Source organism: Cinclus cinclus, chromosome 5, assembly GCF_963662255.1.
Source record: "Cinclus cinclus chromosome 5, bCinCin1.1, whole genome shotgun sequence".
NCBI classification, from domain to species: domain Eukaryota; kingdom Metazoa; phylum Chordata; class Aves; order Passeriformes; family Cinclidae; genus Cinclus; species Cinclus cinclus.
The window spans coordinates 5,608,098-5,624,858 of record NC_085050.1 but is presented as its reverse complement, the minus strand read 5'-3'; the positions used below and the strand labels follow the sequence as shown (position 1 = coordinate 5,624,858).

The 16,761-nt window shown below is 45.4% G+C and overlaps 1 protein-coding gene across 2 annotated transcripts; it reads right to left on the bottom strand.

Moving 5' to 3' along the window:
- Window positions 1-1,339: 1,339 nt before the first annotated feature.
- CHMP3 (charged multivesicular body protein 3) lies at window positions 1,340-15,541 on the bottom strand. 2 transcript variants are annotated; one of them, XM_062494092.1, is made up of 6 exons: window positions 15,450-15,541; window positions 10,677-10,737; window positions 7,063-7,242; window positions 4,462-4,583; window positions 2,565-2,679; window positions 1,340-1,618 (listed from the first exon to the last, which is right to left on the bottom strand). In XM_062494092.1, exons 1-6 carry the CDS (start codon window positions 15,492-15,494, stop codon window positions 1,482-1,484), a joined length of 660 nt encoding a protein of 219 aa, XP_062350076.1. In that variant the 5' UTR covers window positions 15,495-15,541; the 3' UTR covers window positions 1,340-1,481. The 2 variants fall into 2 exon arrangements, with proteins under 2 accessions (XP_062350076.1, XP_062350077.1); XM_062494093.1 differs by having other exon boundaries at window positions 4,462-4,551; window positions 7,130-7,242.
- Between the last annotated feature and the right edge of the window lie 1,220 nt (window positions 15,542-16,761).

Sequence of the window (16,761 nt, the reverse complement as noted above, 5' to 3'; positions counted from 1 at the left end):
CCACCTTTTGCTTGCTGCCATGTCTTGACAGTAAATAACTTGTTGTAGTTACTTCAGGTGCCTTAATTTGGCATTTTGTGCTTGAACTTGTCAAGTACACTTAAAAACAACACTTACCTGAACCTTCTCCCTTGAACTATCACAGTGAAATAGATGACATAAAGCAGGTTAATTGCTTTCCTTGGTACCAGCTGGAGGACAGGTACCTCCCAGAGAGCTGAGTCACACTGATCTTACACTCCCTGTGTGTGTGCACATAGATCTGAAAAGACTCATTGTTCATGCTGGATTTTGAGCTCTTACCACTCGGCTGTTGTTCAGTCTTGTTTTATTGCAGCTCTTACCCACTTTTGTTTCTGATCTGTTCTTTCTGGATTTTTAAGACCACAAGAAACAAACTGTCCCTTTTGCCTGTTTTTGTTGCATTTGGGGTGGAGATGAACACTTGAATTGCACAGCCCTAAAGCCCTGGGGATGCTTTGCTTCCCCCAGCACCCACGTGAAGAGTGCTTAGCCCTCCTCGGTTTTATGTCTGCACATGGGAAGTGTTGGACTCAATCCACCTATCTGTGTGCCTTGTGTATTTTTCTGTCCTTGCTGTTGGGATACAATGCTTTAGACACTTGGTTTTCTTTGGGTAAGTCTTCCCTAAAAGGAAGAGTGCTGGCCTTTATCCAGGAGGTGCTGTAGCAGTGACAGGTTTGGGTCTGAGTTTCTTGGTTTGCAAACAGCCTTTTGTGAGCCATGATCTCTGTTTTGCCTGAAGCTTTTCCTTGGGAGGAGACACAGCTCTCATTTGACCCTGAAATGTGTTATTGGAGCAGAAGAGAGGCCTTGGCATGGCCACAGGGTCGAGGGAAGCTATGCCAACAGCCTGGTAAATCAGGGCCCCCCTCCCACTGCTGCCAGCTGCCTTCCCTCACTGTGCCTTGGCTAAGACAGGCAGCCCCGTGATCAGATAGAGCTGAAACAGACTGAAAACTGCCCTTGAACTATGCAGTGACTGCCCTGAATGTGCTAAAGGCATTGCAAAACTCAAAGGGAGGTGTTAGAAGAGACACTGTTCCTGAAAGAGGCCAAAGTGATGCAAACTAAACTTCTGCGTGGTAGTGACTGTTAGAAGCAGCTTTAATAAAATTTGCATTGATTCAGGGAAAACACAGAGGACAGTGCTGGAGGTTTTTGGTAGCAGATTAAACCAAAGTGCCTGTTAGGAAAAAATGCTGCTTGAAGATGAGAATATATTTCAAGACTTTGTCTAAAAATACATAATATTATACCACCCTTGCCATGTCACCACAGGAACCATGGGCTGAACAGAAAACTGGAAGAGACTGCACTCTGCAAGAAATATATTACAGTAGTTTCTTGAAGAAAAAAAATCCTCAATAAGAAAAAACAATATATATTACATAAGTGAGAATACAGTTTCAAGGTAGGACAGAATAAAATAAAGCCACCTATCCCCATCCCTCCTGGCCCTAGCTCCTCAGGGTGGCCAACCGTGACTGCATCGCTTCGATGTCCTCTTCCTCATCCACAGCAGCAGCAGCTGCTCCCATGGGCTCAGGCTCTGGCAGAGCATCTGTGACTTTACTGGGTGCTTTACCCAAGGCCCCTGCAACAACAAACAGGCTCGTTAGCGAGTGTCAGGTCTTCATTTAATAATTAGTGGCTTTCAGGGACATCTAAAGTAACCCAACCAGTAACTGCCCCTCGAGGTCACACCCCTGAGCCGTGACAGGGCCAGCCGGGGCTGTTGGCTGCCCAGCAGCACTGACCTGCCAGCTCTGAGCCTCTGGGAGGAGGCTCCCAGCTCCCCCTAGAACCAGCTGCTTGCCTGGGAGCTCCCCCTGCCTGCTCGGGAGGAGGCGAGCTGCTCCAGCCAGGAAACGGGATGGAAAAAGCAAATTAGGATGTGAGAAAGAACAGGGCACTGTGCCAGGTGCTGGGCACACGGTGCCAGGAGGGTGGGTGCTGCACTTGCAGTACAGCTAATGCAGCCCCGGTGCTTGTTTTTGTCACACCACATCACAAGCAAGCCAGGTGAAAGGAGCATTCTAAGCATGCTCCAAGTGAAATAATTGAACCAATAAATCATTACTTCATGAGCTGGAAGGCAGAAATGGCAGTTTTGGTTTTAAGAGGGTTTTTGTGTTTGTTTTGGGTATTTTCCCCAAAACAAGACATAGCATGTTACTGCCAGGACTTACAGCACAGCCTATGACTCAAGGCAGTGCAGCAGAGTTTATTTCTTGGTTTCATTAATAACAATACCTAGTCAAGTTTCACCTTGGTAAGAGGATTCACTGCACAGCCAAACACAGATCTGTTACAACCTCAATTACATAACTGCACAGACAGCAGCTGATGAAGATTAGTTCTGCCCTGCTGAGCCCCACTGCCCTTCCTAGCCAGTACTCCCTGAGAAACCAGTTTGTCAGAGCTCTCTGCCCATCACCAAGAGATGCCACTGGGAGAGCACAGAACAGATGAAGATTTCAGTTGCTGCATCTTACTGAACAGAGCAGGGACTTGGCTCTCAGAAGCACCCCCAAACTCACCAGCTGTAATTTCAAAAAGGATTTTGTCGATTTCCGCCTCAGCTTCCTCTTCCATTTCCTCCTGATCCTCCAGCCCTTCAAAGGTGTCCTCCAGCATTTCCTCTATAATTCCAGCCTAGCAGAAAAAAGCAAGGCAGCATGTGATACCCTTGGAAACAGCAAACAGCAGAGTTAGAAGACACATTTCTACTTGGGAGATGAGGTTATGCCCATCCAGGCATGTAACACCTCCCCTGCTCCAGATCAAGGCTGTTGCAGGAGAGTGGCCAACACACCTGCCCTCAGCACAAGCACACATCCCTACAACTGGTGCACAGGAAAAGCAGGAAGAGAACAGAGTATTAAAGACACCTGTTCTCACTTTGAAAACCTCAAGTTATTTAAACCAAAAGAGAAGAGATTTAAATTAGATACAAGGAAGAAATTATCCCTTGTGAGGGGGTGAGGCAGTGGAACAGGTTCCCCAGTGAAGGTGTGGATGCTCAATCCCCACAGGTTCCCAGCCAGGTTAGATGGGGCTCTGAGCAAACTGGACTAGTGGCAGATGTCCCTGTCCATGGCAGGGGGGCTGGAATTACATGACCTTTAAGATCCCTTCCAACCAAACCATTCTACAATTCCATGGTTATTTATTGTTGCATGTCTAAACCAAGAACCCAGTCGGCTCCAAGCATGTGAAATACGAGTGTAAATTTCAGTCATGCAGAATAAATTGTGCAGCACACTGTAAAACTGCTCTTTGATACAGCTTGTTTTCTTCTAGCTTCATTTGAAAACATTCCTTTGCACGCCCTGCAACCTATATATGGACAAACCATGCTGGTGCACTTAGGAAAATTATTCAGAAATAAACTTATTTGAACTAAACAGTCTAGATGGTAAGAAGGGAAAAAGCAAAACAACTTTGGAAGTTGAAAATGTAATAGTCATAACAGAGACTTAGTATACTTTCAAATCAGAGCGCTTCCATCACATAGAGACACTGAGCTAAATGCTTTAAACCAGTGACAGTGAGTTATATCTGAGTTAGCCAGGAATTCTGTGATTCTATACAATTTTTGTAATGAACTACATTTAATTAGTTAAGGAAAGTTTGATTGTGTTATTTTGGCTGGTTTTGGTTTAGATCTGTATTGGCTAAGTGTCAGTAGAAAATCCTGAGAAATTACTTCACTGCAACTGCAGAAATGAACTTCATGAACTCATACCCCTTAGAGAATCTATAGCTGAAGAACAAAATTCAATAAAGAATTGTTTAATGGTTATCATATAACTAGAGATTAATTAGATACCATTCTTGTTCTATGACATCTTGAGAGAATTAAGGAGTCGAAGGCCTATACAACCCAGAAAACTTGATTAATACATTGCACATGCAGTAGGGAGCCACTTCATAGGCTTGTACCCCCCAGAAAGCTTAATAATAATTGTCTAAGCAGGAAAGCAAATTCAGTAAAGCACTGTTAGCTGGATAAAAGTCAGGTTATCCATTAAACAAAGACAATTGAGATGTTCTGGTAGTAATTAAAAGAAACAAAACACCTCTACCAGGATGCAATAAACTGAGCAGATTTTTGGGAGTGTCTATTTAAAACATTTTGGTTGTTATAGTGTATAAAAATGCCTGGAAACCGTTGTTTCTTTGAACATGTCTGTGGCAAATAAATTCCCCATATATTCCCAATTTTGACTCAAAACTGTTATTAGGAATGTATCTAACAGCTTTTTGCTGTTAGATTCAAAACTCTTAGTGTCACCAGTATCAGACTAGTCACAGAGTCAGAGGATGTCCTGAGCTCACACCAGCCCTGTGACAAAGGGGCCACCCAGATAACTACACAGCTCAGTAACAACCACATCATGTTCACCCAAGTCTGATTTATGTGCCAGATCTTACCTTCATCATTTCTTTGGACAAATCCCTCATTGTTGCTTGGATTTCTGGGATTTTTACTAGATTTTGCATAGCTTTCATAACTTCTGTGCTCTTCTGCAATGAACCCGCTACTCTGAGGACAGCTGTGAAGGAGAGGCACAAGAACAGTTTGAACAACCCGTTCACTGCTGAAAGCAGAGAAATTATATCCTCCCTCTATGGAAACTTGTTTACATTTAAGCTCAATTTTAAAAATAAACAGGCATTGCACTTCTTTATTCTTGACTAAATTCCTGAAAAAGCCTAATTTGTATCCACATTGAAAAAATCACTTTTATAGCAAAGCTACTGACCCTGTACAATGAGGAACTCAGGTGGCCTGCAGAGAGATTTCAGCCCACCTGCACCCAGTTCATTAAAGACAGGGAGAGAGTTGCTGATGCCTGGCCCCTCAGCAGCCAAAGGTGTTGCTGAGGGTTTCAGCCACAGAGCAGCAGTGAATGTTGAAAACAGGGATCTCCTGCCTGACACCAGGTACTGGAAACTAACCCTGGCACAAATTCTGATGCAATAGTTTAAAAGCGAAGAGTAAGCTATAACATTAATACTTGAAATTTAATTGAAGCAGACAAGCCAAAAATAAGCTTGTTTAAGTTGAATTTAACAATACTCTTTCCAGAGGCTATTCTAACTTACAAGCTCTCCTCAATATGTATTGATACATCAAGATCAAAAAGCAGTAACTAAGGGTACTTTGACGTTTTCTGAATTCTGCCATCTAACTTTGCAGCTTCCTGGACACAGAGCACTTACCTGTTTGTATATAAAATGGTCACTCCTTAATGAAGCAAAATGAAGGTACAGCACATATTATTTTTCATTTTAATAATTTAAGAGCCCCACACTTGTAACAAACTAACAGAAAGCTTGCTTTGAGTGGTCATTTCTCAAGTTACTACAGACCCCAGACTGAATCCCAAATTCCTTCACATTTCCTATCTAAGTGTATCAGAACATTCCCAGGAAGATGAAGATGCTGGCAGTGGGAGGCTGTTTTGAGTTTTTCCTTTTAAGGGACACCTTAAGGTGCAAGGATGGTCCTACTTTTCTTTCCTGAGTGAGATGCATGGGGAGCCACATTTGAACCATCATAAAATTACACTCGAGGTTCATAGTGTGACTTCCTGTTTTATCACTCATCCAACACTAAAATCTACTTGGATGATGCTGGGGTGAGGGGAAATGCTTTGACATTTCAGCAGCATGTTAACCTCCACCAAGTCTTCTCCTGTCTTTAAAGCTTTCTGTTCTGCTTGCTACAGGCTGGCTGGACTGTTTCCAGCTATGGAAAACATTGCAGGAAGTGTATTACAACAGATTTCTGATAAGGACAAGGAACGAGGGAAATATGCTTGTTCTGGAGGAACACAAAGGACTAAGAAGAACATGGGTGTTAAGCCAAGGGGCAAAAGAATTCATCCACACTAAGAAATCAAACACTGCTCCTCCATCCCCACAGAGGCATTGGTAAATGCCTCCAGACTCTTGCTAGGGAAGCAACCATCTACAGGATGAAGAGAATTCTACTCCTGTGACAGGTCCTGTCAAAATCAGTGACACAGGCTCCACCAGGACACAGGGATATTAGGAATGAATTGAAACTGTTTAGAAATGCATACTAAGAATGTGCTCCAAACTGCTGTGAGTTCAGTTTCAGAGCATGTGATTCTCACATTGCTGGAACCCTCAGGCTCTGAGGAGGTGTTAGATCCTCTGCTGAGCAGCTTGTCACAGGAAACAGGGAACCAGCAAGGATGTAGGGAACAATGAGGGGCAGGAACCCCAAGGAACTAAAACTGGGAGCTCCCTGACTACTTCAGAGCCCAGGGTGGGACACCCATCCAGGCAGGACACTGGAGAAAGTGTCAGAACATCCTGCAGACTGAGGGAGGATACTGTCTGCAGGGATACAGGACTCCTTACAGGGATGTAGGGAAAAGAGCATGTTTGAACATGGGAAAACATACAATGGATCTTTTAAGGGGATTTCAGGAACATAACTGAATCTTAGGGGAATGACCAAAGGTAGTTTGGGCAAGGATTGAAGTAGATCAGGGAACACAGAAACCTCAGGGGCCTGCAGGTCCTAGCAGTTCAGGCAGAGCAGGAGATCTGGGGCCAGGTACCAGATATCTGGCCAGCTTAGGCAGAGCATCTGAGAGCAGCTCCTGGAACAACCAACCTATTGTGTACATGTGTGTTCTACTAGTAGACCTCAGTCCTCATGAGCAGAACAGGAAGAGCAGGATGGAGCTGCTCATACCTGTGTGAAAGCTCTGTTTTTATGGGGTTGTGGCAAAGGCTCTGCTCTGACACTGTGGATGCATGTGTCTGCTGGGATCAGGGAGCAGAACTTCAGCAGCCTCACAGCTCGGGGCCTGCTACAGGAGGATCTTCCCAGGCTCCTGATGCCCACTGGAACCAGCTGCTTTTCACAGGAGCATGGCTGCTCCCACATTCAAGCTCTGCCTGCACTTGATTTTGGTTCTGGACAAGGAAACCTCAGACCTCACTTCTACTGTCAGAACAGTTATTGTGTTTGGGCCCAGAATTTTTCCTTACCAAGCTGGTTCTTCATCCCCATGAGAACAGAGTTCATGTGAGCTTTGGATGCATAGAGTTTGCTTACGGCCCTCCGAGAGCGGATCAGCTCCTTTGCCAAGATCACACACACATCCCTCTGATTCTTTTTGGCAGCATCCTTTATTGACCTCTTCACCTTCTCCTCTTCCCTCTGGATATCTGGAGTACAGAAAAACACAGCAAACAGTGACGAACTCCTAAGGATATAGAAGAGAAATTAGTCATTTGTTGAGGTGTGTTTCAAATGCAAAGAATTGTTTCTGCTTGATTTCAGATTACCTCTGCTACTCAAAGACCTTGTTCTAGGCTGGTTTACATGTCAGCTGATTAATTCAGCTAAATCTTAGTAGGAAAATTCTCATTACTGAGCATCCAGCTCTGTAATTTCATTTGCAGACAAAAGTACTCTAAAGGACTGTCTGAGAATATTAGTCCATGATGCTGAGCTAAGAGCTTATAAAGCAAAAAAAGGTCCTGTAAGAACAAAGCACTCTGAGAGGATGACTAAACTTACAACTTCAAAATAATTTCTTGATTATTAAACTGGCCTGATACAAATATATATACATAAAATATGCATCTAACTTAAAATATCCTGTTCAAACTCTCCTGGCATTCAACTTTGTTCAACAGCTTTTTTTTAAGTACGCTTAACTAGGAATACTGAACTAAGCATGAGCACCAAAGAGTTGGTTGGATTTGAACTATTTAACACTAAAAAGGCCTTCTTAAATGCCACTGGTTTCTCCAACAAATCTGATGTGACTGTTCACAGTTCTGCCCTGCCACGTAACACTTAACACTGTGAACAGCAGGAACCAGGTATTCCAAAAAAGCAAGAGAAAAAAATGCAAGAGTAATATCAACCTCCTTTCTTTTCCAGACTCAGCAATAAATTAGGCACTGATGAAATATGGATCTCAGAGGCCACAATAAAAATTATCCTGAAGTAAATAAAGAATTCCAATAACAACGGCTCCTCACCTTCCTGCAAAGATCTGATTGAAATGACCATAAGAACAATTATTTCAAGGAAAGCTTTTGTTCAGATTTATCTTTAAGTCTTCTTGATTTATGCCAGACAAAGTTATACATTGGAAGAATCAGAAGCTGCCCTTTTATAAAAACAAAGGCATCAACACATGCTTTCTGGCACAGCACAGGCCAACTTGGAGACTTCTCAGGTGGGAGTTATTGAACCCTGTACTCAAGACCAGTAATTCTCTTAGAATCATCCACTGAGGTGTTTACCTTAAAGGACTGGCAGAAAACTGTTGGATCCTAATCAGAAAAACATACCTTTGCTCCTTTCCCACTATTATTTTCAGAAATACCACAAACTTGAAGACATTTGTATGTCAGACATGGGACTGAGCCAAGTCCCAGCATATCAGAGCAGGTAAGAAAGAGCTGGAGTGCTCCAGCAGGAAACAGAAAGCACCAGAAGAAATCCAGCAGTACTGAAGAATGACAACATTCACTTTGTCAGGCTGAAAACAACCACAAGTATTGTGTTACTGCACCCAGGCCAGTGTAGAGCAGCCTGTGCCCGAGTGAATGCTTTCACTGGCATGAACTGCTGAGTATGAGATCAGTGGCACAAGTATGCAAGAACAGTCAACTCCCATCTTTGAAGGTCAGGGCCAGCTACATTCCTCAAAGGAGCCAAAGTCACTTCCCCAGTCCCTATGCAACATTATCAAGCACAGGAGACCCAAAGCAGCCCAAAGCACCTGCAAGAGGGACCCACAAGCTCAGCAAACACAAAGTTACTGTATTACTCCAACTCTATCAACTCAAAAAATTCAATTCTGAAGTAACAAGGATACCTTTCATTTCTGCAAACGTTCCAAGCCCTGAAAACCAACCTAACACAAAGAGAAAACAGCAAGAGTTCAACAACAGATGGTTTTGAATAGTGTTGCTATTTTAGTAACTGTGTGATCCAAGCCCACTCAATTCATCCCAGGTGGATCTAGTGTTGCCTTGTTCAAACACAACTACCACAGCTTTCCCCAAGGAAACTAAGACAGGTTCCAGCTTAGCATCCTTACTTAATGATTGCAGGGATTTCCTGTGTAAGGCTCAGCTGAAACAAGCATAGCAGAATCCAACTACAGTGGGTAATTTTTGAGGAAACCTTCAATGGTGCTTGGCTGTCATCCTTCAGGAGCAGCCTGCTAGCCTGGGAAGTGTCCAGCAGAACTAGGTACTTCCATAGGTGACACTTGGTAAAATATGAAATCCTGGCACAAAGATGTTCTGTACTTTATTTTAAGGGGAATTATCAGTATGGCAGATGGTTGGTGGTAAGTGCTGAACTGTATTTCTTTGAATGTAGGACTCTGAAACACAGACATGTTTAGAGTTGCTAAAATAATTAGATTTGCATCCACATAAAAAATCATACTACCATGTAACCTAGCGCCTGTGTGGGCCATTAGAAGTATTATGGCATGTAAAAAGTTAAGAGAAACCTGAAATTTCAAGAAACATCAGTAGTGAACATGTGAATAATTTGCTGCCATGGAAGATGCAACTTCTAAAACATTATTTTGCTAGTAAGATCAGAACTGCACTTCCTCTGTGCCTCATACAGCCTGAGTGTACTGATACAAAGTACTGACACAAAGTGCCCTGGAAGAAGTAAAAGAATTCACATCCCTGTACACCAGTTTTCCTGGAAAAGACAAATTCTGTTCCTCATACTGGAGACAAGGGAAAAAAACAGACTTTTTACTGCACAGCAACCTTCTCCAACCAACTCATACAAGTCTACAAGAGGGAAAAGACACGAACCCTGCCAGGTTACTCCAGAGGCACAGGGCTGGGGAAGAAGGGAACAGGAAGGAAGGATGTACTCCTCAAGGCCTCACTCCAAACAGCCATGTGCCTAGTAACCAGATTCTGACACAAAATATCCTTCACCAGCACCTCCCATGGGCAAATCCCACAGACAGCGTAGAAGACAAGGAGAAAACAAAACCTAGGCCCAAACCTATTTTCAGGCTCAGAGAAGGCAGGTAGGACAAATTCTGAACCAACAGCAGTACAATATTAAGCAACTCCTCTGCTTTTCAAGACATATTCAGCAGTGTAATGCTCATTACTGTATAGCAAAACACCCGCCCACTGAGAAAATACTTTTTTCACCCCTTCCTCTCTTCTGTTTGTAATTTTCCCAAGCTGACAGCAAGCTACTTTTGCTTGGCACATGCACTTTCACACCAGTACATGCCAGTGGAACTGTCTATATCTGGAATTATATACCACAATGATACTACTCATTAAATCAATGTGGGTGAAATTCTGGATAATAAGTCTAACACATGTTATCCAAAAGGATTTAAGAGCATTATGTGGGAGCATGAAATATTAATGTTATTTTGAAAATTTTACTTGGATAACTTCACAGCAACATCATTTTGTAATACAGACTAAGTCTGGCCCCAGGATCACATTCATCTTCCTTTACTCCAGATGTGATAGACTACCCCAGGTTATTAAATTTCACAGCCTGCCTCAATTAAAGCAAAAATAACTTGAAGGCACACAAGGAAAGTAAAAACAAAAAATGAGACTCAAGTACAAACCTCTGATCTGTCTATCAATCACTCTCATTTCTTTCCTTATCTTCAAGGACCATTCATTGACCTTAAAAAGAGAAAGTGAGAATTACTTGAAATTCCAACTTTAAAAGTATGCTTTGATACTTTCATGTAACTTAAATATTCAGCATCAAAAGTAGCACTTCAAAATGCATGAGCTTCAAGTCATGAGTGATGTTAAAATATTTCATTACTCAAATAATAAAACCCCCAAACATTGCAGAGATACCACCAGTTACTGCACTGCTCTTAATGTTCAGACAAGGAGTTAAGGAAGATTTTTATAGATCCCTTCCAACCAGAACTCTTCAATGATTCCATGATGTGATTTGTGAGTCAGATACTCACTGCCTGGCTAACTTCCCACATCACAGCTATGTCACTGTAGAGGGAACTTGCCACAGGGGATTTCAGCAGAAGGGACAGACTTTGGCACAGGATGACAGCCTCGTGTGCTACTGCCCATTTCAGTCAGGAGGATCCCCAAGAGGTCTCCAAGCCACTCCCTACTCAAAGCAGGATCAAGTTCAGACTTCAGACAGGTTGTTCAGGGTCCCATCCATTAAGTTTTGATACTGTTTGAGGGCAGAGACTTCACAGCCACTCTAAGCAAAAGCACTTTAATTACTCCTTTGTGGTGAAGACTTTTCCTCGTAGAATCCTGGAATGGTTTGGGTTGGAAGGGACCTTAAAGACCATCTATTTCCAATGCCTTGCCAATGGGAGGGTCACCTTCCATTAAACCAGATTGCTTAGAGCTCCATCCAACCTGGCTTTTCATGTTCAATTCAAAACTCTCCTTTGGTCAACTGTGCTGTAGCTCTCTTCCTGTCACTGGACACACATCAAAAATACCTGTCTCTACCTTGACTACAACGCCACCAGAGGCTTCAGATCCTTGCTCCTTCACCTTCTCTTCTCCAAAATGAGCCCAGCTTCCTAAGCCACTCCTCCTGCATCACAGGCTCCAGCCCTCCTCCATCCTGATGGCCCTCTGCCACACTTCCCAGTTTGTAGAGATCCTTCCAGAACTGCGTGCTTACACTGGGACACTTCTGCAGGTGTGTCCTCTTTACTGCTGGTACTGCTGTACTGCAGGTACACTTCCTTACTGCTGACTGGCACAGTGACTGAACACTCAACACTGTAACTACTGCTTCCTAACACAGCACCGTTTGCCTTCATTGCTGCAAAGGTGCACTGGGAACTCATGTTTGTTATCCATGGGAAACCAGATTATTTCCTGCAGAGCTGGTGCCCAGCCAGCCCCAGGCTGCACATCCCTGCATGCAGGGATGGTTGTCCCACCTGCACAATCTTGCACTGCTCAACATCGTGAGGCTCCTGCTGTGTTCCTCCCACTTGCTCAGGTCTCTCTGCCCTCCAGCTTCCCTTCCCCTACCTTTGGTGGGGTTCAAACACAGCCACTCCTTCAACAGTTCCCTCCTGGCAAGACCTCTTCCCAAGACCCCTCTGTTCCAGATCCTCTGGCTCACCTAGGAGGTAGGGAGCTCCACTTGCCCTGGCCACCCCTCTAGGGAAGCAGAGTGAAGAGAACTTGTGCAATGAAAATTTGTAAAGCAAGTTCTCTTTGGTGCATAAGCCTAGCAGAGCAACAGATTTAGACTTCCACCAGTCTCAAAAACCTTCTTCTTGGTCATGGTGAACAGGACTATGTTTTGACTGCAGACAAAAACCAACATTTGAGGTGCCCAAGTACAAAATCAGCTTAAAAACCCCCACAAACAACCCAAAGCCCTGCATAAATGCAGAAGTTTCTAATAGGTTTCAGAAAGCTCCTGCACCTTTAGTTAAACCCTGGGTTTACAAGCAGAAAACCCCCATCCCTTGCAGGACTGACTGCAGCCTCCCCTCTTGTTCTTCAGAGCAGAGATAATGTCCTGTTGAGTCATTCCTCACCCTGAAAGAAACCTAACAAGGTCCCTTTTTTGAGTATGGACTACATGAGAGGAAAAAAGCAGGGGGAAGAGATGGAGGAAAACATGACAGAGCTCTGTCTGGCCAACTGTCCTGTCTCAAATGTAACACCTACCAGAGATTTGCTCTAGATTTGTATTTTAGAACAAACCAACACACAACAAGCCTTCATGTACAAGCACAATCAGCAACTGTCAAATGAAGCAGCACGATTTGCAGCTTCTGTCTTTGGGATGCACAGCCCAGCACAAAGACACCATTAAATTAAGACTGCTTATGTGTTGTCATCAATCCCTGCTTACTCTGACAGCAGAAAACTCTTTCACAGCTCGTCCCTAGCATTGTCAAGAATCAGCCTGTCCTAAAGGCAGAGCTGGGTGCTTATGTCTTCCCTGGTGTTCCCAGCTCATCTCCTGTTTTGTGTAAGAGGAGGAGCAAATCCCACTGACTCTCATCCAGGCTACTCCATGCTTCCAGCTACATGAGACAGCAATTTGTTGAGCTGTAGAGCAGCCACACTGCCCATCTCACACATGACACAGGGACACAGATACAAACCATGGCACAAGGCAGCAATGCTGGGAACAGGAGTATGTGGTCCAGCTGAGCAAAGATAATTACCCTGAGCATAACTCCACGCTGATGAAGCAATTCTGCTACCACTCCAGATCTAAACAAAAACATCACTCTCACAGCACTGCATTATGCCAGTCAGCCAGCAAAGCACTCAAGCTAAAAAGAGCCAACTCAGACTAGACTGGAGAAAAACCCACTTTTTAAGTTCAAACGATCTAGACATGGCATTAAAAGTATAATAAATCCCCAGCTTTAGACAGGCTGAAATTAATCACCAGCTTTTTACATGGACTGAAGATATTCACCTTGTATTTACCTTGATCATAAATAATCTCAAATCAGGAGAGGGCAGACAAAACAACTGAGGGCAAATCATTGCCATCACAAAAATCACAACCCCTCCCCAACATCATCCACCTCCTGCAGCGCTTGGATGCTCCTTCTAGCTCTGCTCAGGGACTGTATCTTGTGCACAACTGCTGGCAGACACGAGCTAAGCACTGCTGTTTCCCCATCAGCTAGGATGCAGAAACAATTACTGCTTTTTCCTTCAAAAGCTGCAGTTAGGTACAGGAGGAAAGGAATTTTTAATTATTTATGAGTTTCTCAGTATCAGTGTTAGGCCTGTGGAGTCACCATGTCAGCCTGCACCCCAAGAGAGTGCTTATGACAGCAAGAGGACTCATGCCACCCCTCCCTACACCTGTTCCACACTGCCTTTGCAGGATCTTCTGCAAATAATCACAGAACCATTGGCTTAGGAAGGGATCTCTGGAGATCATCCAGTCCAAACCCCCTGCCAAGGCAGGGTCACCCAGGGCAGGTGATACAGGAACATTCCCAGGTGTGTTTGGAATGTCTCCAGAGGGAGACTCCACAGGCTCCAAGGGCAACTGTTCCAAGGCTCTGCCATCATCAGCATAAAGAGGTTTTTCCTCATGTAAAGGTGGAAGTTATTGTGGTTTAGTTTATGGCCACTGCTCCTTGTCCTGTTGCTGTGCACCACCAAAAAGAAGGTTCACGTGGATGGTGCCATCCTCCAAGAGCTCCAAGATGACCCACAGACTATGCTACTGGAAAACATGGTAAGTTCATCAGTAAGTGAAGGCAAAAAAGCAGTCCTAAGACAGGAGACAAGAACTCCTCAGTGCAGGCTGACCACGTGTGTGGGTTACACAGCTGTCTGATGTGTTACCCCACCCCTGAGAGCAGCAGTCCCCAACTCCAGCTCTCCCTGTGGTCTCCTGTACCAGACTCAGGAACACAGGAGACTGATCCAGCCCACACAGTGCACTAACACAAGCAGAGGAGGAAGGGAAAAGACACTCCCAAAGGTACATTCCTCATGTGATTCTCTCACCCAACAAGCAACAACCATAACCTGCTCCCCTGGGACTCAGCTGCTACAAAGCACCAGGGAACATCTGTGACACTGTAGCTTGTCTAAGCCGTCAACTTGTGTGCCTGTCATCCTTCTCCCTGCTGCTTTTTCAGTACCTCTAATGTATTTGATCTTCCTCTCACCAAACAGCAGATCTTTTCACTAACACATTCATAGCTACTTATGAAAAGCTACAGTGAAATCCACCTGTGTCTTCCATTTCACTTACATCAGAAAGCTGTTTGTAGGAACATACAGTTTGTCTACAGACTCATGTTCCTCCTACAAGTCCCAGCATTTCAGCTACTGTGTCCTAATTTTAAGGCTGAGTCTGTGAGAGGAGACAGAATCACAGAATGTTAAGGGGTTGGAAGGATCCTTAAAGACCGTAGAGTTCCAACCTCCCCTGCCATGGGCAGCGACACCTTCCACTAGACCAGGTTGCTTAAGGCCTTATCCAGCTTGGCTTTGAGCATTTCCAGGTATGGGGCAGTCACAGCTTCCATAGGCAACCTGTTCCAGTGTCTCACCACCTCACACGGAAGAATTTCTTCTTAATATCTAACCTAAATTTCCCCTCTATCAACTTGCACCCATTCCTCCTTGTCCCGCCACTCCAGTTCCTCACAAAGAGCCTCTCTCCGGCTTCCCTGTAGGCCCCTTCAGATACCGGAAGGTTCTGTTAGGTCTCCATAGGCCCGGTCCCGGGCCGAGTGTATCCTGCACCGGGGTCAGGCCGAGCCAGGCCCCTACACAGTCCCCGCCCGACGCCATAGCAACGCCACACGGCCCTGCCGGCACTCCCCCCTCAAGCCCCGACCCCGCCGCCCCCCGGCCCCGCCTCGGCGGCTCCGGCCCCTCACCAGCTCCTTGGGCGGTTTCTCGGGGGTCTTCCCAAACAGCCCCATGGCGGCAGCTCCGCCCCGCACTTCCGGGTTCCCCACAGCCGGGCCGGTTCGAGACCGTACTGCGCATGCGCCGCCAGCACCGCAGACTCCGCTCTCTCCGTGTGGGGGCGGTGCCCGAGCGGCCCCGCCCCGCCCCTCGCGGCTCCCCGCCAGTCACGTGGCTCTGCGCACGGCCCCGCCCCGCGCGGAGGGGCGGGAGGGCGCTGAGGGCTCTGGCGGCGGTCCCGTGCTCGGGGTCAGTCTGGTTTGGAAAGACATCTGAGATTATCGAGTCCAGCCATGACCAGACACCACCATGGTACTGGGTGCCAGGTCCAGTTTTTCCTTAAACAGCTCCAGGCACAGTGACTCCATCGCCTTGGGCAGCCCATTCCAATGTCCAATCACCTTGTGAAGAAATTTCTCCTAATGCGCCACCTAAACGCCACTAGTCCAGTTTAAGACTGCGCCCTCTCGTCCTGTCGCTGGTTTCCTGTGGTCAGAGGCTGATTCTCACCTGGTGCACCCTCCCGTCAGGAGTTGTGGAGAGCAATAAGGTGCCCCCTGACCCTCCTCGAGGCTGAGCCCCTCAGCTGCTCATCACAGCTGTGCTCCAGACCCTTCCCCAGCTCCGCTGCCTTCTCTGGAACTGCAGCACCTCGACAACCTCTTGGTACAAGGGCCGACTCCCACTCCGGTGTTTCCCTTGGCATGGCCCTCAGGACAGCTGAGGGTCATACAAAGCTCATGGGAGCCGATGGCCGCCCCGTCCGCAGCTGCCGGGGCTCTTTCGGAGAAATCCCAGCAGCCAGGCCTGGCTCATCTTCACCCTGCTCTCCGCAGGGTCACCTGGCTGAAATGAAGGGGACAGCTTGGGGCCGCTCCGCTGGAGCTCCAGCCAGTCATTCCATCTCTTCATGCCCGGGTGCACAATCTGAGACTGAGAGCATTAGAAATAAATCAGTGATGCACAGAGTGCAAAACCTTAAGAAGAAAAAGGTGCTATTAATGTAATCTAACTCTTTAATACCTTACAATTATACTTACCCTCATTGTGTAATTACCAGAGACAGACATTTTAATGAGTTACAAAAATGTACACTTTCACCTTTGTCATCTTTCCCTCCAGAATCTAAAAACAAAGAAGAAAGATCTAAACAAGCTTTGGAAAAGAGAACTCTCATTTTGGGCTAAGCACCATCAGTGGGAAAGCCAGTGCTAATAAAACAATAATTGAGGAAATCGAGAGTGGCAAAGAGCTTCAGAGATTATTTAAATCCATCCTTTG